We start from the raw sequence: 22,266 nt of genomic DNA, 5'->3' as shown, positions 1-22,266 counted from the left end.
GAAGGAGCAAGCATTAAGCTAATTTTATTAAATGATCACAGCTGGCAGTAGGGGGACGTAGGGGAGAGCAGGGAGGACAAAGAACGTCATTGAAAACGGCCAGTCCCCGACAAGGGTCCATACATGGGGCCTGACTTGGAGGGAGGCCACCCCCTTCCGGTCTCCCCAGCTGAGCTGGCCCCAGGGGAGGCAGACCAGCTGGGATGGTTCTCAATGGACAGTCTCAGGCTCCTCTCAGAGGTGCACCCCAAGTCCGCTGCTAGGGCAGATGCCTGGGAACGCCAGGGGCTTCTGCAGGAGGGGGTTGGATGTGTAGACCTTGGGGCTGGAGCTGGGGGCTGCCTCTGTGCTATCCCTCCTCACTGCTGCACTGGAAACCACCCCCCAAGTTTTTTTTGTTGTTTTGGGGGGCCACACTCAGCAGTGCTAGTGCTTACTCCAGGCACTCAGGGATCACTCCTGGCAGACTTGGGGGACCACATGGGGTGCCGGGATGGAAGCCGAGTCAGCTGCATGCAAGGCAAGCACCTTACCCGCTGTACCATAGCTCCAGCTCAGAAACTCGGAAATTTGAGAGAATTACGGTGTGGCGACCAAGAACATGATCTGTGGCTCAGGTGCTGGCATCTGTCCCTTCCTTGCTCTAAGCCTTGGCAAGTTCTTTCAACCTGAGCCTCAGGAACCTCCTCAAAAATGGATATAACAGGGCCAGAGAGATAGCGCCCAGGGTGGGGCACTTGCCTTGAGGGCTCAGGTTTGATCCCCGAGCACAGAGCCAGAAGTAAGACCTGAGCACCACCAGGTGTGGCCCCAAAAGAAAAACAAAAACAAAAAGGAAGGAAAAATGGATACAATAGTGTCCACTTTGACGGCCTTTGGGAAACTTCCTGCCCATCTGCCCCTCCCCACGATCCGTGGCGTGGGGGGGTGTCTGTGAAGCTCATTGGGTGCTGGGGGGCGGGGGCGCGGGGTCTGTGTGTCTCCTCGCAAAGAAGCAAGGAGTTCTGGGACCGAGGGACGAACTTCAGATGAGAGAATAAACCTGCTGCCTGGACACTGGACCACAGGGAGGGAAAACAGTTTTTCACACTTGGAAGAGACGCAGGACAGAGAACAGCGGGGTTTATTGAGCACATGCTAATCCGTCTGAGCCCTCAGCCCCTGGTCTCATCACCTGCACTGCAGAGCCCGCCACGCTGAGGCCCCGGGGTGACACGTGTGGCCGAGGTCCGTGGTGCATGAAGCGCGTCCCTTGTGTGGCAGGTGGGAAAGGAAGGTGTTGCTTGGCATCACACAGTGCGGTGGGGTGGGGGGCCCTGGGACAAGAAGGGGGTCTCCCAACTTAAACCTTGCCATGCCTTTGGAAAGCTGGGGTCACACCCACGGACGGAAAAAAAAAAGGGGATGCGTCCACCAGGGCCACGGATGCTGCCCACGCAGCTGCCCGGGTACCTCCTCCCGGAGCGCCCCTGACTACCCCCTCGTCTCCCTCAAGCCCCTCTGAATCCGGCGGGGAGCTGGACGCCTCTGCCTCCCCAAGGGTAGCGCCTGAAGCCGGCGGGGTGAAGTATTTTTACTGTAGCTTTGGTCAGACGGGGCAGCCGGGGACTGGGACGTGAGGGAACGCCGGGGAGTCTTCCTGCCCCTGCCCTAGCCAGCCTCACCCCGGAGAGGAGGCGCCATGGAGTCCCGTCCCCGGGCAGGGGCAGGCAAGGGGGTGGGCACTGCCTCCCCGGTGCCCCTCTCCCCGCTGGCACGGGCGGGGAGGGCAGCCTCAGACGGGAGCTCAGTCGGAGTAGATGATGAAGCCGGAGAAGGTGCTGTACTTGTTGCTGTTGCCGCCGTGTGCCTTGCCCCCGTCCAGCTTGATGAAGACCTCGTCCCCTGCGTCCAGGTGCAGGATGACGCTGTTGCTGGCATAGTCGTAGTTCTGGTCCGCGTCCTGGGCTATGGCGCTCGCCCGCACCTGGGGGTGTGCGGGAGGGGAGGAGGAGGAGATGGGATTCGGGAGACATGGAGGTGAGGGGTGGGGGCATCAGAAGTCAGGGGGTCAAGACCTGGAGCACCCCCAAAGCCCCCGGCCCCGCAGAGTGGGGTGGGAGGGCTCAGCCTGCCTTTCACTTCTCTTCTCCTCTTCCTCCGCTCCCTTTCTGGCTACCACCTGGGGAGGTGGCTATAGAGGTTTTCTAGGGCCAATGTCAGCTGGGTCTAAATTGGGGGAGAAGGTGTATACCCCTGCTTGCCGCCTCTAGGACCCCACTGTGTCTCCGAGGCACTGCAGACTGGAGTTGCTCTCAGAGACCAGCCTGTCCTTTCAGCCAGTTCTTAGGTCACAAGGGACACAGGGGTCTGCCGTGGCCCCTAGATCTCCAGGCTGGACGGTGCCAGGCAGTTCTAAGCCGGTGCCCTTTTTCCAGCGCCCTCTTTCAACTCCTTGTCATTCTTTATCTTTCCCCTTGGGCCACACCCAGCAGTGTTCCGGGCTTGCTCCTGACTCCACGCTTGGGGACTCAGCCCTGGTCGGGCCCGAGGGACCACAGGGGTGCTGGGGATCAAACCCAGCTCAGCCACATGCAAGACCAGCACCCTCCCCACTGTGCCAGGGCACCAGAGCCTGAACTTCCGGTCACTCTGGAGTCTCCCTGGAGTGGGCCGGTGGCCAGTGCTGTTCCTCCCACGGCCCAGGGGGCTTCTGCACCTGTCTCCCCGTCACCCTTCCCACCCAGTTCTTGAAGCTCCATGTAGGATGGGTTAAGGGAGGGGGAGTGAGGAGGAGGCGCCAGGCCGGGGTCCTTCTGTGACCCTGGCTCGGCCCTTGTGGGGCTCTGCCACTCGGCTGCCGGGCTCGTGTGACAGGCACAGAGCTCCAGCAGTTGCCTGAGCAGCCTGCCGCAGTCACACTGAGGGGCTCCGGCTCCACTCTGAGGTGTTGGGGGGTGGGTGTGAACACATCCCCTCTGGGCACTGCGCCTGAACAGCTGAGGCAGGCCGGGCCCCACACCTGGCGTCTCTCCGGGCTTTCCTGGGTGTGGAACGGGAAGGAAGGAGCCTTCTCCCGGCGCTGGCTTGTGTTGGGGGGTGGGGGGAGTTCTCTGGGTCCCCCCAGGGCCTCCGACCCCTTGCATGAAGTCAGTCTGGGTGCACCAGGCCAGAGTAGGGGAGGGGCCTGTCCTCCCTCGAGGCAACATTGCAGCCCTCTGGGTGGAGCCCAAGCTGCTGACTCAGCACCCAAGACTCAGCATGGAGGGGAGGGTTGGGGGGGGCTTCGTATTTGCATATCTGCCTGCAGTGGGCCAAGGAAACCCAGTGCAGTCACCCTCCTCTTCCCCTTTCCCCAGGAAGGACCCTAAGGTGCATTTATCTGGGAAAAATAGTCCAGTTAAAGGTGGGGACCAGGAGCTGGAGCGATAGCACAGCGGGTAGGGCATTTGCCTTTGCACGCAGCCGACCCGGGTTCAATTCCCAGCATCCCATATGGTCCCCCAGCACCGCCAGGAGTCATTCCTGAGTGCAGAGCCAGGAGTAACCCCTGAGCATCTCCGGGTGTGACCGAAAAATTTTAAAAAAAATTAAAATAAATAAAGGTGGTGAAGACCAGAAAATCAAATAAGGGGACGGTGCTGCCTGCAAGAGAGCTGTTAGAACAAGGGTGCGGGTCAGGGATATGGCTCCAAGGGATGAGCACACGCTGTGCATGTGGGGGCTCCAGGTTCAACCCCCAGAACCACATGATCTCTTGTGCAGCTCCAGAAGTGGGGCACTGGGCAGGAAGCAGCCCTGGAGCCCAAGGAAAAAAAAAAGAAAAAAAAGTGGGTGAGAATGACTGGCTCTGTGCTAGAAACAGGCCTCACACAGGCCTTGGTCCCAGACTCTGTGTACCCCCTTCCAGCACTCCAACCTAAGCACTGCTGGGAGTGCCCCCCAAGAAGGAAAAAAAGGGGTGAAAAATCTCTTGCCTCATGACTGCCACCTTTGTACAAGTCTTTTGATGGTGAAGGAAAAAAAAAATTTAATTTTGATGGGACTCTGAGCTACAACGAGGAGAAGGCTGGAAGTAAACAGCCAACTTCAGTATTGTTCCCTGGGCCTTAATCCTGGTGGTATTTATTATTACACATGCATTTCATTATCTTTGCTAATAAATTACTACTAATAACAATTATTTTTATTACCCAGATTAATTTAGCCTTAACTCATTAAAACAGTGTGCTTCTTAATAGCCAAATCCATTAGAACACGGTCATCTGTCAGCAGAGATCTCCCGGTGATATGACAGGCATCAGAAGCGTTATGCTTATGTTTATTATTTATTCATCACGACCGTTGTTCCTGTGATTATCCTAATTATCCGGGGAGGCAGGGAGAATGTATGCCCCTCTCTCCTTCGACGGCGGGGGATCCAGGAGCAAAACTCAGGGGTCCTGATTATCTACCCACGACAGGAAAACGTTTGAGGGATCCAGGGTCTCCCGGGGCCCAGAGGAAGTTGAGGGGATTTTGAGGTTGCCATGGAAGCTAGAGAGGAAGTCTGGGACTTGATGGGGTGCTGTAGAACTACCTCCTCAAGGCTGCCAGGCAGGGAAACTGAGGCAATGATCTGCTCAGGGCTTGGAAGAGGAGGTGCCCAGGAAAGGTGCACCTAGCCCCGGAGCGAGCAGGTGTCGCGGCCGCTGACTCGCCCGCAGGGCATCCTGTGCTCTCAGCCCAGCCTGGGCCTCCCCACTGTCCAGGCACTGCACTGTGCAAGAAGCGGAGGCCAGAGAGGACAGCGGGGGGTGTTGGTGGGGGGGGCCCTTCCCATCCCCAGGACAGAAGCTCCACATCCCACCTGCTCTCACAGCACCCAGCCCTGCCGCCCCAGCCTTGCCCTCTGTCAGTCGCCATGTGCCCTAGACCAGGGGTATCCAGGCCATGGTGGCCTGTCCCCACACAGCCCCCAGCCCCCATTCATCAATCTCGACCTCCCGGATACCTGATCGGCCAACCCCAGGGCCAACTGCAGGCACCCAGGATGCCGCCCTCCCTGAGACTCCCTGACTCTGTCCCGTGGGGAGTCAAAGCAACCCTGAGGAGCGGCGGGGCAGGAAGCTGATGGCTCCTTCAATCTTTTATTTATTTATTTATTTTAGGCCATACCTAGTGGTGCTCAGGGCTTACTCCTGGCTCTGTGCTCAGGGATCATGCCTGGAGATGCTCAGGGGACCATATTGGGGTACCAGGAATCAATATAGGTCGGCTATGTGCAAAGCAAGTGCCCTACCCACTATACTATCACTCCAGCCCCTTGGCTCAGCCAGTCTTGCCCAGGGAAGGCCAGGACGCGGATTCATCTCTGCCTTCCTGAAGAAAGTACAGAAGTCCGTCTCTGGACACCAAGCCAGGAGGGCAGAACGCTGGCCTGGGTGGCCCCCTGGACTTGGAGACTTGGAGGAACTGGCACCTCTGCATCCCCACACCCCAGCCCATTGTGTTCCACTCATCTCCACAGCCTCGGACTGGTCTTTCCCTACACTGTCCTCCCATGCTCTTCGGTCAGTTTGGAAGCCAGGTCAGGTTCCGCTGAATCACTCTCTCCAGAACACATGGGGGACAGGTGTTGTCATGTAGGTGCCCGGTGCTCCCCTAACTCTGCTGGGGTGCATTACTGTGCAGTCACTGCTACCCAATTGTAGTTAACCTCGCAGAGACCATGGAGGTCCTGAATGTCCACAGAAGCCCTGAGAGCAAGTTGCAAATGTGGCTCGTGGTAGGGGCTCAAAACTAGGAAAGATTCAGCCTCCCGGGGCCAGAAAGACGCGCAGTGGGCAGGGTGAGGTCTTGCACACGGCTGGCCCCGTTAAATCCCCGGCAATGCATATGTTTTCCTGAACATTGTCCGGAGTGACCCCTGAGCACAGAGCCAGGAGTGACCCCTGAGCATTGCCTTTTGTGCCCCCCATCAAATCTCCTGGACAATACCTGGAAGAAGTCACACAAAGGTGGTAGGGGTTGGGGGGGACCAGGCCCCAATATTTTTCTTTCTTTTTTTCTTTCTTTCTCTCTTTTTTAAGAGGAATGGTCAGAGTTCCTATTAAAATGCTGCATCTAGACCGGAGCCACAGAACAGCAGGTAGGGCGCTTGCCTTGCACGCAGGCGGCCCGGGTTCAATCCCCAAATCCCATATGGTCCCCGGAGCACCTTCAGGAGTAATTCCTGAGTGTAGAGTCAGGAGGAAGCTCTGAGCACTGCCGAGTGTGCCCCCGGCACCCCCCCAAATGGTGCATCTTTGAAATCCCTTGTGTAAGCCACCTCTTTTTCTCTGCTAGCCTATGAGCCCGCCTCCAGCGAGTACCCCGCCTCTCCCCACCCCACCATCAAGCTTTCTGTGCTCTGCCCCTGTGCTCTGCAGGGGAAAGAAGGGACTCTGCAGCCCCTTCCACCCTTGTGACTGGAGCAAGCGTCTGTCCCAAGCACACACTATCTCTGGGGCTTCCTCTCTGGGGGCCTGTTGTAACCACCTGAACTGGTGAGGGTCCAGGGCCCACTAGTGACCTAGGGACCACCTCCCTCTCTAGGCCAGCCAGGTCTCCGACCCCCCCAAATCTCAGCTGGGGCCTGTTTCAACTTTCTTTGGAGAAGGAGGAAATTCCATTGATGAAGGTGACACCACTGCCTCCCTTATTGGTGATTAATAAGGGGGATCATGGGGCTGCTGCAGAAGCAGCCTCGCTGGATCCTGGTGCCTCTAGCTGGGCAGGAACCAAGGACAAAGAGGAGAGACACAAGTGAGAGAGACAGACACTCCAGGAATAGAGAAGACACTGCCAGAGGCCGGAACCCCGAAGGGAACCAGACTGGACAGGCAGACCTGGGCGAGAGTGAGAGAGACAGACAGACAGAATGAGGCAGGGGAGAGGAAGAAGCCAGAGAGAGAAGCGGGGGGACGAGGGACCAGTTCCAGCGTACCTGGCTGGCTTTGGCTGACTCCCCAAGCCTATCCCTTCTGCTCCCCAGAGCTAGGCTACTTTGGGGTCCTGCCATGGTGGAAGGGGTTCCACAGGGATTCCTCAGTCTGTAGAGGTGCCTTCCCAGCCCCACTCCCACTGGCTTAGCCTTAGTCCCGACTTTAGAAGGTTCTTCTTGCTCCAGAATGCCTGGGGGTGGGGAGGCAGGACTCCTGGATCTGGGGGAGATCTGAAGGATACCAAAATAATCTCGCTGGGGCAGGGTTAGGTCCAGGTTATTCCTGGGCGGACCCCCAGGATGTGGAGGAGATGGCATGGCCCGGGATCTGAGGCCAGTGACTCCCCACCCCTTGCTAGGTTCCTGCAGCTCCAGTCTCTGGGATGTGGCCGGAATGAAGAGGTGTCTCTTTACTCCTCTTCTGGAGTTGCAACGGGAGACCCACCAAAAGGAGGAGTTTTTACCCTTTTGCCTCAAGAGATTTCCCCCTCCCCCTGGAGGCGCTGGGAGCTCCGATAAAGTGGGAAGGGGCCCGCCAAGTCATCGGGTCTGCAGAGTGACAGGTCCATCCTGAGGGGAGGGGGGATGCATTGCAGCCCTGGCCTTGCGGCGCTGCAGGGGCTCCTCTGCCTTTTGTGCCCCAAACACCTACAGCTTGAGCGCAAAGCCGACCTCCCAGGCAGGCACCCGCGGGCACCGAGACCGCCTTTCCGCAGAGCCCGCTGTGCCCAGCCCTCCTGGCCCGCTGGTCTGAGCCAGAACCCCAGCTCTTAGATGCCACTTCCCAAGGGCCAGCCCGCGCGCCCCGCTAAGCCCTGCGCTCCGAGAAGCTGGTCTCTCGCCCGCATTTCCCTGACACCGAGGAGCCCGGGACGCCCGGTCCCCACCTGCGCTCCCAGCGGCCCCGCTCCCCGGCCAGCCCCCGCCCCGCCGGGCCCACCTGGCCGTTCTTGCAGAGATCCGCCCACATACTGGTGCCGTCGCCGCCGCGCATGAGGACATGGTAGGTGAAAAAGTAGGTGCCGGGAATGTTGCACGTAAACTTGCCGCTGGTCGCGTCGTAGTTGTTGCCGAGGTTGGTGACCACGTCGTCGAACTTGAGCACCTCGTAACCCTCGTGAGGGTTCTTGAGGCCGGCGTAGAAGGCTACGCGCGGCACCGTGGTGTAGGTGGCCGTGCTGATGGCGCCGCTGCCACCCGCGCCGGGCAGCCCGGGAGGGCCGGTCTTGCCCGGCTCACCCTTCTCCCCGGGTGGTCCCACAGGGCCCGGAGGACCCGGATCCCCTGGGGGGCCCGGGGGGCCCGGCTTGCCCGTGCGGCCCGGCTTCCCCTGGGGGCCCTGCACCAGCGTGGAGGGCGGGGGCGCGCCGCTCTGCTCGCTCAGGGCGTCGCCCCCGTCGGGCCGCGCGCCGGCGCCGGGGCCCCGCGCGGGGAAGGGGTCGCACACCATGCGGCAGGTGCCCAGCATCTCATAGTGGCCGTCCGGACCGCCCGAGCTCACCAGCACCGGGATGAGCACCACCAGCACCAGCAGCATCACCACGCCCGCGGCGGCCGCCAGCAGCGTCTTCCGGCCGGCGCGGAGCCTGGGGAGCCCCGGGCCGCCGGGACGCGCCGTCGGGGCAATGGTGCCGGCGGGCTTGGGGCGCGGGCAGGGCGCCCGCGCTCAAGGGTGGGCCGGCTGGGCTGCGGGCATGGGGTCGGCACCAGGGCGCGGAGCTGCGCTGGATGCGCTGCCGAGCCCAGCCGCCGATTCCTGCTTCGCGCCTCCCTCCCGCTGCGCGGCCGGACTGCGCGCCGCGGCTGCCGCCTCCTGCCCGGCTCCTCCCGCCGTCTGCGCCCGGCCACGCCCCCAGCCCCGCCCCTCCCGCGCTGCTCCAGTAGGCGCCCGTGGGGGGCGTGGATATGAGCGGATCCCAGGCCTCATTGGGCATTGACATGAATATCCCCGCCCACTTCGCTGGCGGGGAAGATGGGCGGGCCCACGGGAGGCCCCGGCTAGAACGCGAAAAGACTGAGCGTCGACTTGGAAATGCTGGGGGGCTAGAGCTTTAGGAACCAGGGAAGTAGGGTAGGGGCCAAAGAGCAGATGGGGGAAAGATGTGCACTCATCAAGAGTGCTGGGAACATCGAGGGGGAGTGGGGCATGAGAGGCCTCGAGGGTCAAGTCCGGAAAAAATACCCGGAGGGACAGAACGGAGCACCCATTACTCGCAGAGAGCAGGCTGTGAGAGTTACTGGGAGGGTCTGCAGGGAACTCAGCGATTTGGGGGAGGAGGTATCAGGGAGCAAGACCAGCAGGAAAGGGGTGTAGGAGAATTCTCGCGTGCCCTGCATGCAATCACATTGCCTTGGACCCTAGTTCAACTCCAGCAGCTCATATGGTCCCTTAAGCACCTCCAGGATCACTCCTGAGCAGAGAGCCTGGAATACATTTTTCGGGGTATGGAGGCTGGGGAGGGGGAGACACAGGCAACTGGGCGTGGGGAACCCAGAATAGCCTCTGTGCACTGTCAGGTGTGACCCAACATAAATAAATCAAAAAAAAAAAACAGGAAGAGGGTTGTAGTGGGGGAGCTGAGTAGAGTGTAAAGGGAAGGTGGGGGAGCCCAGTCCACTGCCTGAGAGCTCCGGAATCCTAGTCTGCCAGTGACCATGGCAGTGCCCAGTGGGATGCCAAGCACTGAGCTCCACTGCCTGCTCTTCTCTGGCTCAGGCCAGACCCTATCATCCCCATAGCATGTGCCCCCCATCTCTGCCCCATAATCACAGAGTTGCAGCACATACTAAGATGCTTTTTCCCGGGAAAGGGGATCTTCTTCCCTCTTCCTGCAGTCACTCCTTTCGCCCTGGTTTTAGGGAGGTGGGGCCCCACTCTCTCTCTCCCCACCCCCACTTTCACCAGTTCAGACATGTTTGCCTTCCCCTTTTCCAGCTCTGAAAGGAGGGGTTGATCTCACCCAGCTCCAGTCCCCATCTCTCCCAATCTTCTCAGCAGCCCCCTAATTCGTTCTATCAGCCTGTAAGAGGCAATCCACTTCCTCGAGTGCAGTAAAGTGTTTAGGTTGCATAAACTGAAATGTGTCTGCTCCCATCAAAATATTTGTCACATTATTTGAGGGCCGGCCAGAGCAGCCGCAAAGCTCCTCTCCCGCCCTGGTCCAGCCCGGCAGGGAGGGCTCGGTCATTTGGAAGATGACCACTCCTGATCACACGAGCGTCTTGGCTCTCAGATTGCACAACACCACCGAGAGTAGGGAGAAAGGAAGGCAGGCGAGGACATCAAGTGGGGTGGTCTTGAGAGGGGACCTTGCAAACACCGACCACAAGCCCAGGGTTGAGAGATCCGGACCGCCCAGAGGGTGTGACCAATTCAATCAATAGCATTTGCTGGGGGAGGACCGAGAGCCTGGCCTGGCGTTTGGCAGACGCCACCGGCCTTGGTCTCACCAATTCACAGAAAAAGCCCGTTATTATTCTCATCTGCAGGCGGAGAACCGAGAGGCTTTGAAAGCCAAGAGATATGCCAAGAATTACACCCGCATTACCAATAGGGGGTAGGACCCAGGTGCGAAATAGCCGCATGATCCCCAGTCCTTCCCGCCGAGGACTTCTCCGGACTCCGGAAAAGCCCTGGGCTGTCACTCCTGTCCCCCCACGCGGTCTCCTGGAGCACGGTCCCCGCAGAGCCGAGGGGCTGAGGGACAAGCGCGTGGCGATCGGCCGGCGCTAGACCGCACTGCCTTGCAGCCCCTAGCTCGCCAGCACCCGGGGCCGTCCTCCGGCCTCTGGGGCTCGGCTGTAGCCTAGGCTGGGAGCACAGGCGGTGAGGGTACCAGGCACCGCCCGGTCACCGCCTCGGCTCGCGCCCCGCCCCCGCCTCGCGGCGCCCCGCTCCGCCCCGCGTCCCGAAGGCGCGTCCGCTCCCCCGGCGCGGGGTGGCGTCTCCGTCAGCCCAGCCGGATTCTCCCCGCTTCGCTGGAGTGGAAAATAACGGCTTCAAACTTTGCAGAGGGGAGCCGGTGCCAGCACTTTAATTAACAGCCAGCGCGGCCTGCGAGCCGGGACCACCCGCTCCGCGCCTCCCCCGGGCCCGCCGGCCCCGCCCGCGCCCCGCCCGGTCCCGGGGAAGTGGCAGCTCGGCTGCGACGCGGGTCGCCTTTTCGCCGCCACTTTCCCCGCCCACCCCGGAGATAGGGAGCCTTGGCCGAAGCGGGGACGGAGGGGGGGGGCGGGGGGCTGCTGCCTCGGGAGGCATCTCCCTTGCACTCATATTCGTGGTCCCCAATTCTCTGAAATCTGGTTTGTTGAAGACGCTGGAATCAAGAGTCCCCGCATGCCAACCCTCCCAACCCTGGCGAAGGTCAACCAGCCGTCTAACCTGCAGCGCCTCAAATGTCCTCTCGGGGAAGAGGGGTGGTCCTGAGGACTCAATGAGATGTGACGAATTCAGGACTGGGATTCTGTCGCCTACCCTTCTAGTGCTTCCTGTCCGTTGCACCTCCGGTGGCTCAGCTGCCGCCTCTCCCTGGGCCAGCCCTGCTCCAGTTACCCGCCTGGGTTCTGGGAACTAGACGAGCACAGAGGACCTGTCCAGCACTCACGTTCTCCTCTCCCACCACCTGCCAGGACCAGGGAACCCCTTTGTCAGAAAGCAAAGAGAACACCCACCCCCAAACACACACACAAACACACACACACACACACACACACACACACACACAGCCCACTGAGCAGCTTTGGGAAGCCTGTGAACCTTGCCAGGGTTGGGAGATGTGGTCTGATTTTTTAATTTTAATTAATTTTTTTATTGAATCACCATGAGAGAGCATTACAAAATTGTTCATGATTGCATTTCAGTCATCACCAACAGCCATTCCTTCACCAGTGTAACTTTCCAATACCACTGTCCCCAGTTTCCCTCCCACCCCTTCAAGTCATCCTCCACACACACACACACACACACACACACACACACACACACACACACACACACACCCCAGCCTGCCTCTATGGAGGGCACCTCTCTTCTCTGTCTCTGTCTGTCTGTCTGTCTCTCATTTTAGGCATTATACTTTGCAATGCAGATGCTGAAAGGTTATATCCCTTTACCTGCTTTCAACACTCAGTTATTGTCCAGAGTGATCATTTCCAGCTAATATTGTCATAATGGATCCTCCTCTATCTTAAGGTGTAGGCTGACTTGGCAGTCCATCCCGGGAGAGTTGGGCCTTCATTCCCTCAGCCCCCTTCATGCCAGGGGTCCGAGGGGCGGGTATGGTGGGTGCAGGAAGGTGGGGACGGCTCGGCATTGATGCATGGCAGACTTGGGAAACCGGAGGCAGTGAGGTGGTATTTTGGGGTTCTTTGAGGGAATGCCGAGTGGGAGTGAATGTGTAAGAGACTGCTCTTGTGTGTCTGCGTTTGTGAGCGAGGAAAGGGGGGCTGTGCCCTGACTCATCGCTGGCAAACCTGTGCTCATTGTTCACTTGTTCATTCAGTAAATGTTTACTGAGACACTGTCTAGGCATTCATTGCCCGGGTGGTAGGGGTGCTGTGGCCCAAAACGCGTGCCTCCTTGTTTTGGGGCACACTGGCCGGGAGAAAGGATAAATGCTGATGATGTTTCAGCTAACCTTTGTGGGATATTCACTCTCTGCAAAACATGGGGATGATCTCATTTAAATTTAACCCATTATCAAAGATTTAAAACTTTTACATGACTGGGATGGGGGCTCAAAGGATTGGAGCTTGTGCTTTTGCATACAGGAAGCCCAGGTTGCTTTTCTTTTGTTGTTTGTTTGTAGCTGTTGCTTTTTGGGCCACACCCAGCAATGCGCAGGGGTTCCTCCTGATTCTGCACTCAGGAATTAGTCCTGGTGGTGCTGGGGGGCTAGGGGAACCATAGCAGATACTGAGGATCAAACCGGGTCTGGTGAGTGCAAGGCAAACACCCTCCCTGTTGTACTATCGCTCCAGTCCCATGGAAGCCCAGGTTTGATCCCTGGAATTTTATGGTTCCTCAGCATCACTGGACCGCTGGGAGTGACCCCCGAGGGGGTTGGGAATAGACACCTTCTAGCACTGCCCAGCACCACCCCACAAAAATGATTACTTTGGCTTTTGTGATTAACATCAATGGTCCCAGGAAGAGACACTATTACTTTGTCCAGTAGGTGAGGAAGCTAAGACTAGGGAGAGATATGCCCTAGGTGCAATGAAGCAGGTGAAGAGTTTTCTGCCAAGTGGCTTTAGATGAGGCTTGACAGAGGAGGAAGTGTCACCTTCCCACCCATTTACCTGTCTACACATCCATCCTCCATCTGACCTATAAACTTGTCATCATCGAATTCCCATCAGATCACTGGGGTGACCTATCCCCAAATCACAATAGTCGCCAGGGGCCTGATTAATTGAACAGCACTACTCAGTGTAAGCTGCCAAGGAATGTGTGGGATGTTATACGCACACACAGCAGTATCAGCAAGTATCGTCTGGAGGCACCAAATCCTGGGAGGCTTCCTGGAAGAAGTAATTGGTGAGTGAAGTCCTGATGAGAAGGATCAACGAGGAGAAGAGGCTGACCACAGAAGGGGCAGAGAGAAGGAGGGAAGATTATTGCAGGAGAGATAACAGCGGGGCTGAAGAGATAGCACAGCAGGTAGGGTGCTTGCTTTGTACACAGCTAACCTGGGTTCGATCCCCAGCACCCGATATAGTCCCACAAGCCCACTGTGATCCTTGAGTGCAGAGCCAGAAATAAGCCTTGAGCACTCCTGGTTGTGACCCTAATCTCCCTCGCCCCCCCCCCGCTAAAAAAGAGAGAGGGGACAGCAAAGTCCAAAAGGACCAGAGTCAAAACAGGAGCAATGGTACAGTGGATAGCGCATTTGCCTTGCATACTCAGAAGAAGTGATTCCTGAGTGCAGAGCCAGGAGTAAGCCCTGAGCATCTCTGGGTATGACCTCAGAAGCAAAATAATAATAATGACAGACAAGTGATACAAATTACTATTATTATTATTATTATTATTATTATTAATAAATAAATAAATATAAGAGTACCAGGGCCTTGTGGGAGGAGACAGTTCTGCATAATTTATCCTAAGAGTAGGTAGAAAACATTGAAAAGGAGTGTGGTGTGAGTGTATGAGACAGGAAGGAACCCCCGGGCTGGGCCGAGCACTGAAAGCCGAGGGCTGAACTGGCTGACAGATGAGATGGGGGGGGGGTGGGCAGGAGATGTCCACATTTCTGGAAGGATCCTGGAATGCTGATGAAGTAAATGAAGGATGGATGACTGTTGTGGTACTTTACATATTCGATTTTGCTTGAACCTCGCTGGAAGTCTAAGGAAGCAGCAGCTGGGTTGGAGGTGAGACTGCCAGATTCAGAGAGGTGAAGTCATTTAGCTGGGATCACACAGCTGCTAGGAGGGAGAATAGAGGTGAGAAAAGCTCTGTCTGGTTTGGGGTTACACTTAACTCCTGGCTCTGCAATCAGGGATCACTCCTGGTGGTGCTCGAGGGACCATATGGGATGCGGGAGATCAAACCCAGGTCGGCCATGTGCAAGGCGAGTGCTCTATCGGCAGCAGGATGGCTCCAGCCCCTGTACTGCGCTGTTTGACTCCAGGTGGGGACCCTTCACCATCGCACCTGGTACATGCTGATGGGGAAACAAATGAGGCACTGGAAGGAAAGAAAACAGCTTGGCCCGAGGCTGCAGCGTAGAAGACTATCTCTGATTGCAGTCACTGATGTTTCACCTTGGCTTGGACAGGATGGGGAGCTGGGCTCAAAGAACCAGGAACCACTTTCTATGGGGGGAAGTTGGGTTTGGACCACATCCAGTAGTACTCAGGGGCCACTCATGACTCTGTGCTCAAAGGTTACGCCTCAGGGGGACAATATGCAGTGCCAGGGGTGGAACCAAGTACAAGGGAAGTGCTGTAAGCCTGGTGCTCTCTCTCCAGTCTCCAGTGACTGATTTCAAGGCCCAGCGAGGCCCTCAATCCACCACGTGATCGGGGCTGGGCAGTCTCATAGCATTTGGGGGCTCATTTCTTTCTCTGTTCTGGATAATTGTCCGGGGAAGATCTGAGAGGCTGTGAGTCTTGGGCTAAAGGAAGTCCCCACTCACTGGCCTACATGGGCCGATTCCGAATTCCTTCGTGACCACTTGCAGACCCTCCGGGGAAAAGCCTCTGTTGGTTCAGACTCCCGCTGGGGAGGAGGCCTGGAGGGAGAGTGGGGCTGCAGGCCGTGTGTGGGGAATGAACTGGCCAGGGTTGGGCTGGAGGGATAGCACAGCGGGTAGGGCATTTGCCTTGCATGCAGCCGATCCAGGTTCAATTCCCAGCATCCCATATGGTTCCCTGGGCACCGCCAGGGGTAATTCCTGAGTGCAGAGCCAGGAGTGACCCCTGTGCATCGCCGGGTGTGGCCCAAAAAGAAAAAAAAAAAAAAAAGAAAAGAACTGGCCGGGGTGAGGTCCCCGGGGCCTGGTGGGGTCTCGGTGTTCAGGGGGACCTTCTGCAGGACCCCCTCCAGCCCCCCGTGCTCAGAAGCACTGGAGGGGAAACTCTCACAGGCAGGTCTTCTCAGCAATCTCAGAGATCTCTGGGTCCTGGGGGCCAGGAGCTGTCCAGCCTGGCCCTCTCTGCGCCCGTGCCGGCACTGGCCCATCCCAAACCCGGCTCCAGGGAGGCAGCTGGGAACAGGGAGACCAAGTCGGAGGGGCCATCTCCCCGCAGCCAGCCGGCATCTCTGGGCTGCATGTATAAGTAATGAGGCTTCTGCAGCCCCAACAGGAACCAATATAATGGCGGGTGCGCGGGGTCAGCCTGAGAGACAGATAGCAGGACGGGGAGTGACAGGCTGCACAATGACGCGGAGCCTCCTGCAAAGACTCCAAAAGGCCGAGGCAGCGTCTCACCCGCTCCCGCCCCTGCCACCGCCTCCATTCTCTCCCCTGCCCTCCCCACCCGCACCCCTCCCCAGCCCGCCCCAGCTCCCAGGCGAGAAGCTGTGGGAAGGAGGGCAGTGGGGACACGGGCCGGTGGGCAGCCGCTGGCCGTCCTGTGTCAGAGGAGGGGGCCGAGGCGCTCAGTATCTCCCGCTCCCCAAGGACATCGGGAAAACTGTCTGGGGGAGCCCTAGGTCTCTGGAAGGGCCTTGGTGCTCCCTTCTCTACGGCTAGGGAAACTGAGGCTCAGAGATACAGTCCTCCTGCTCCAGCTGACCTGAGACAGAGCCAGAGGGAATCTGGGGCCCTACTCAGGACCCCACTAGCGGGGGCAGTGGACAGAAGGCGAGGGGCGAACGCCTCTGTACTCGGTGGTCCTCACAGACCCCATCCCCGAGGGGGATGCTCAGACAGGCCTGGCTGCGGGCTGTGGGGCAGGAAGAATAGGGGTGGCAGTGTTGTTTGAGAGCCCAAATCCAGGGGGCTGTTTGGGAAGCCCCTATGCGCTTCTCAGGACTGACGCTCCCCGAGGCGGGGGGACCAGTAGTGCAGTGACACTGAGGAAAGTGGGTGCTGAGGAAGTAGGCGCTGAGGAAAAGGGGTACAGAGGAAAGAGGGTGCTGAGGAAAAGGGGTGCTGAGGAAAGTGGGTGCTGAGGAAAGTGGGCACTGTGGAAAGTGGGCGCTGAGGAAAGTAGGCGCTGAGGAAAGGGGTACAGAGGAAAGAGGGTGCTGAGGAAAGTGGGTGCTGAGGAAGTGGGCGCTGAGGAAAAGGGGGTACAGAGGAAAGAGGGCGCTGAGGAAAAGGGGTGCTAAGGAAAGTGGGCACTGTGGAAAGTGGGCGCTGAGGAAAGTGGGCGCTGAGGAAAGGGGTACAGAGGAAAGAGGGTGCTGAGGAAAAGGGGTGCTGAGGAAAGTGGGTGCTGAGGAAAGTGGGTGCTGAGGAAATCTTCCCGGGGGGGTATTGGGCCATATCTGGTGGTGCTCAGGGGACCATAAGTGGTGCCGGAGATTGGACCAGAGCCGGCTGTGTGATCTGAACCCCTGTACCATCTTTCCTGCGCTGAGGAAATCTTTCTTACCCACCTGTCTCCACCTTGCCCCCCCACACAGTGCTCCCCCACAAATGAGCTCCGGTGGGGTGGAGTCAGCACCACCCAGAAACTCCAACCATGTGTGAATCGGCCTCTGTGTTCATCCCCGCCCTTCACAAAAATAAGGGATCGGGTCCCACCCCTGAGATAGGAATGTAGTTCGGCCCTAAGTGCAGGGGAACTGGGAGCCAGAAGCTGGATTGGATGGGTTTCCTGGGGGAGGAGGGCCCGGGGTGGACTTGGGGACGGGGCACACTCCTGCTTTATGCTTTTCTGTCCACCTCTATAGTCACCCCTGGGGCCAGAGGGAGGTGCTGGCTCCTGGCTGGAGTTTCCTGTCCCTGGGGAGCTGGGCCCCTGGGCTCAGGGACACCCCCACGCCTCTAGGACAGCCGGGGCTGGTGGAGGGGTGGGATGCGGCTTTATTAGCCAGCGTGCCAGGCAGCAGGCGGGGGTTAGCGAGCGCTGACTTCTCCCCGCTATAGATCTGCACTGTAGAGGCACTCGCCGGCTGGCTGCGACTCCGCTTGGCTATTTTAGGAATATTCTTAACTCTTCCCACGCCGTGCCTGCCGTCCCTATCCCTGGACCTGAGTTCTGGGCCGCCCTGGCTCTAGGTTCTGGGACCTCCTGCTTCTCAGACGGGAAGTGCAGACAGAACCTGCCAAGTTTTGCCAAGGCCGGTATCCACCTCTGGTCGCTGAGGTCTCTGCTGGCACTGCCCTGTGTCTTTTTTTTCCTTTTTGGGCCACACCCAGCGATGCTCAGGGGTTACTCCTGGCTCTGCACTCAGGAATCATTCCTGGCAGTGCTTGGGATGCTTGGGGTTCTTGGGACCATATGGGATGCCAGGGATCGAACCCAGGTTGGCCATGTGCAAGGCAAATGCTCTATCTGCTGTCCTATCTCTCTGGCCCCCGCCCTGTGTGTTGTCCCTCTCTGCCCACTCGGCCGGGCTCTGGCCTAACGAGATGGGCAGATTCCAGCATCACATGTGCTGTTTTGTTTCTGCTTTCGGGGCCACACCCAGCGACACTCAGGGATCATGCCCGAGAGTGCTCGGGGGACCATACGTGGTACCAGAGTGGGAAGCGTGCAAGACAAGGGCCTTCACGTCTGTTCTTTGTCTCCAGCTCAATCACCGTCCCCCTGCTTGTCCTCTTAGGAAGTTGGGGTGCTGAGGCACCTGTGCCCTGTGGGGAGGAGGGCAGTGGGGACACGGGCTTGTGGCAGCCACTGGCCTCCCTGTGTCAGAGGAGGGGGCAAGGGGCTCAGTACTCCTGTTCCTGCTCCTGCTCTGGGGGTCAGGGAACCAGCATCCCGGGGGAGGAGGATGCACTGTGGAGGGCCGGGGTGCAGATGAGCACCCCCCACACACACACACTGAAGATGACTAGTAGTCTCGTTGCTTTCATAAGACTGTCTGGAGGCAGGTGGGGTCCTGGGGGCCCTCCTTCAGGCACCCCAACAACTGACGGGGTGGGCTGGGGTGGGCGTGGATCCAGGCGAGCTGCATCCGGCCCTTCTCCAGCTCAGAGGGGTTCTTGCCGCGGGGGTCACAGAGCTGCCAAGCTCCCAGCCTCCTGTTCAGAAAGATGCAGATGGAAGTCTCCAGGTACCCTGATAAATCCGGGGAGCGTCGGAGCTCAGAGAGATGCCTACAGGGATGTGGGCAGAAGCTGCGGAGTTTTTCACCCTCAGGAAGACCCTCCTTGAGCCCAGAAGAGACCCGGGAGAGGAGGTGGGGGGCTGGCCATGCGGGGGGGCCCCCATCCGTGGGAGCGGGTGCAGGCTCCTGCAGCAGAGGCAGGCACGGGGGGGCGTTCTGAGCTCTGAGGAGGAGAGCTGGGGACTGAGAACACCCCAGGGCATGCTACATTACCCTTGGCAATGGTAGGAGCTGAGCCTTGGGGTCCTGCCCCCCCACTGTGCTGCAGCCCTTCCTTCCCCCACCAGCTTCCAGGCCGGGAGCCCCAGCTGGCGGAGGATGTCTTGCTCCTCAGCAGCTGGGATTTGTAAATATTTATAGGAACATGGAACAGATCAGTGGCTGACAGGCCCACGGAGCGGGCAGGGGCCCTGCCCGGCAGCCTTGTCCCCCTTCCCCACAGCCTGACCTGATTTGAGGGAGAGCGGGAGGCCCTGGGGGGGGGGTGCTTGTCCAGGGCAAGAGGGTAGCCACCTCCATGCTCAGAAAAGCCAGCTCATCCCACTGCCCTCCTCCTGGGAGTCAGCGGGTCCTTCCACCCCATCAGCCGCGGGGGACCCCTAGGTCCATCACCACCACCCCAGACACAGACACTTTGGGCACACCCCACAGTGAGCACATTCCCCACTGCGAGCACACCCCTCTGTGAATGCACCCCCTCTCTGTGAGCACCCCATCTGTGAGCACCCCTCTGTGAGCACTCTCCTGGGAGCACACCCCACTGGGAGCACTCCCCTGGGAGCACCCAGGGATTGAGCCCAGGTGGGCTGCATGCAAAACAAGTGCCCTATCGCTGTCCTATCGCTCAGGCCCCTCAGATTTGTTATTTTCTGGCCACACCTGGCGCTCAGGGGCGTCTCCTGGCAGAGCCATGCGCCGTGGGGTGGGGATGAAACCTGCAGCTCCCACATGCGGAACATGCCCCAGCCCTGGGTCCCCCCACAGCGCCCCTCAGGTCTCTTTTAAAAAAATTTAGGGGGAGGGGCTGGAGCGATAGCACAGCGGGTAGGGCGTTTGCCTTGCATGTGGCCAACTCGGGTTCCATTCCCAGCATCCCATATGGTCCCTTGAGCACCAGCAGGAGTGATTCCTGAGTGCAGAGCCAGGAGTAAGCCCTGTGCATCGCCAGGTGTGACCCAGAAAGAAAGAAAAAAAATTTAAGGGGAGAGGAGTTTTGAGCCACACCCAGAAGTAATGAAGTTATTCTAGGCTCTGTGCTCAGGAGTGACCCTGGCCGTGCTCAAGGGATCTTGTGCGGTGCCGGGGGTCAAATCAGGGTCACCAGAATGCAAGGCAGGTGCCTTCACCCCTGTACACTCTCTCCAGGCCCCACAGGGCTGAATCACGGGTCCTGGGAAGGAACCCCTGCTTCCTGTCTAAAGCTTGTGTGTGTGGTTGGTGTGTGTGGCATGCGTGGTTGGCGTGTGCAGTGATGTATGTATGTGCAGAGTCCGTGCATTTCCACGCGTGCACACACATCACGGGGGCGGGGGGAATCAGCTCAGAAGTCAGGGGCGGAGAGAGGTCAGGGCCCGCCCAGAGAGCTGGTGTGGGGCTTTAGGCATTTGACCCGGCTCCATCTGCAGCATGGCGTGACCCCCTAGCACTGCCGGCTCATGTCCCCCACCTGCAGCACCACTAGATGTGTCCCCCACCCTGCCCCCACAAAAAAATGCGAAAGGGAGGAGGAGGAGATGGATGAAGGTGTGGCCCCAAGCTGTTCAGTGCTTCCTTCAGTCCTGAATGGAAGCGAGACAGAGAGAGGCAGCCAGGAAACGGCCCCCGGGTTGTGGGGGGGAGCACTGGGGCGGACCGGGGCGGGAGCCCCTCTGCTCGGAGAAGCTGTCACATTTGTGCTCCAGTGACCCGGGAGACCAGCCCAGCTGGGGCCTCTCCCCTCTGGAGCTTGTGTCTGCAGCTCGGGCGGCCGGCAGTGCTGACAAGCAGGGAAAACGGTGCCCAGGGCAGGGCAGCTCCAGCCAGCTGCCAGCTCACCCATCAGTGCCCATCACGTCAGCCACAGGGCCCAGATGAGACCAGTCACGGGGGGGGCGGTGGGGCAGTGAGCCCCTGCGGGCCACATGGGCTGAGGCCACAGCGGGAAACTGGGTTTGGCAAGTCTGGGCCAGGACTTTGCTCTGGGCCGCCAGGCCCCACAGGCCGGGGCTCAGCGGCAGGGCTGGGAGAGCCAAGCCACCTTGAGGAGCCATCCGTGTCCTGGGCTCCCACTTCTAATGTCATCTGCGGCCCCACGCACAAGAAGAATGTCCCCACAGCCATGCCCCTGGCGCTGTGTTAAATAACTGTCCTTCTCGCCTCGGGTCTGTCTCGGGGTACGAGTTCTGCGGCATCAATCAGCGCAGTCTGGGGACAAGCACTTCTAGGAGAGCAGAGAGGCACAGATCTAATAATAAAGAGCCGAGGAAGCGGCAGTGACGGCTGCTTTCCTGTTCGTTCGGCGTCAGTGTAGCTGCGGTGGCACCCAGGTAGTGACGCCCCGGTTGATTCATGCCTTCCGGGCGCTCATTCATGTCTCTATCCACCACCGTCACTCAGCCAGGTCTGGGCTCCGGGCCCCGGGGTTGTGGCCTGCACAATGCCACACAAGCTGGCAAAAAGCCAACCCCAACATGATGCCCGCAGGCGGCGGCGGCGGGGGGGGCAGGGCCTGGGTGCCCAGTCGGGGGACACTCAGCTGTCCTGCTCTCACAGCTGACACTCACTCAGGCCCTCTCAGCTCCAGTTCAGCATCTTGTCTGCCCTCTCCTGCCTTCCTCTGCCGTTCTCTCCTCCTGGGCAGGAGGAAGCTGACCAGGAAACTGAGTGTCTGCGTGGACACGCCCTGGGTGGTGACCGGATCTTTCATCTCTCTGGTTTTTCTGTTTGTCTGGGTTGGGTTTGGGGTCACACCAGGTGGTGCTCAGGACTTACCTCCTGGCTCTTGCACTCAGGAATCACTCTTGGCAGAGATTAGGGGACCATAAGGGGTGCTGGGGAATCAAACCCGGGTGGGAGGCATGCAAGGCAAGCGCTCTCCCCGCTGTGCTACGGGCTCCGGACCCTCTTTCATCTCTCTGAACGGAGTTTCCTTCTCGAAACACTCAGTGACTGGCACTTACCATACAGGTACCATCTGCCGCCAGTGAGCTTGATAAAAGTGCCAGCCTGTGCTTGTTACCTGAATTGCAAGCCATCACACCCAAAAGGACAGAGAGAGTTAGAGGGATTGTGGCTGCCACAGAGGCAGGAGGTGAGAAGGGGCAGGGGTGGGGGAGGGTTACTGGGAATATTGGGGGTGGGGAATGGGCACCAGTGGAGGGATGGGTACTTGAACATTGTGTGACTAAAACGCAATCATGAAAGCCTGTAAGTCTGTAAATGTATCTCACGATGATTCATTAAAATAAAAAAAATTTAAGTGCCAGCCTGGGGCCGGGCACAGAGGAGGGCCTACTTCAGGCTGCCCCTGGCCCAGGCTGTCTGCCCCAGACCACACTGCATTGTTGCCCCCTGGCTGGGGAGGCATTTTAGGGAGGATAGGGGTGCAGGAGCACCG

General features: G+C 58.9%; 1 protein-coding gene across 1 annotated transcript; it reads right to left on the bottom strand.

Moving 5' to 3' along the window:
* Positions 1–1,105: 1,105 nt before the first annotated feature.
* C1QL1 (complement C1q like 1) lies at positions 1,106–8,770 on the bottom strand. Its single transcript, XM_004621014.2, has 2 exons — positions 7,884–8,770; positions 1,106–1,966 (listed from the first exon to the last, which is right to left on the bottom strand). The coding sequence occupies exons 1-2, from the start codon at positions 8,478–8,480 to the stop codon at positions 1,787–1,789; spliced, it is 777 nt and encodes a 258-aa protein (XP_004621071.1). The 5' UTR covers positions 8,481–8,770; the 3' UTR covers positions 1,106–1,786.
* Positions 8,771–22,266: the final 13,496 nt, after the last annotated feature.

Source organism: Sorex araneus, chromosome 3 (genome assembly GCF_027595985.1).
Source record: "Sorex araneus isolate mSorAra2 chromosome 3, mSorAra2.pri, whole genome shotgun sequence".
NCBI classification, from domain to species: domain Eukaryota; kingdom Metazoa; phylum Chordata; class Mammalia; order Eulipotyphla; family Soricidae; genus Sorex; species Sorex araneus.
The sequence above is the reverse complement of the archived record's forward strand: the minus strand, read 5'-3'. Positions and strand labels throughout refer to the sequence as shown.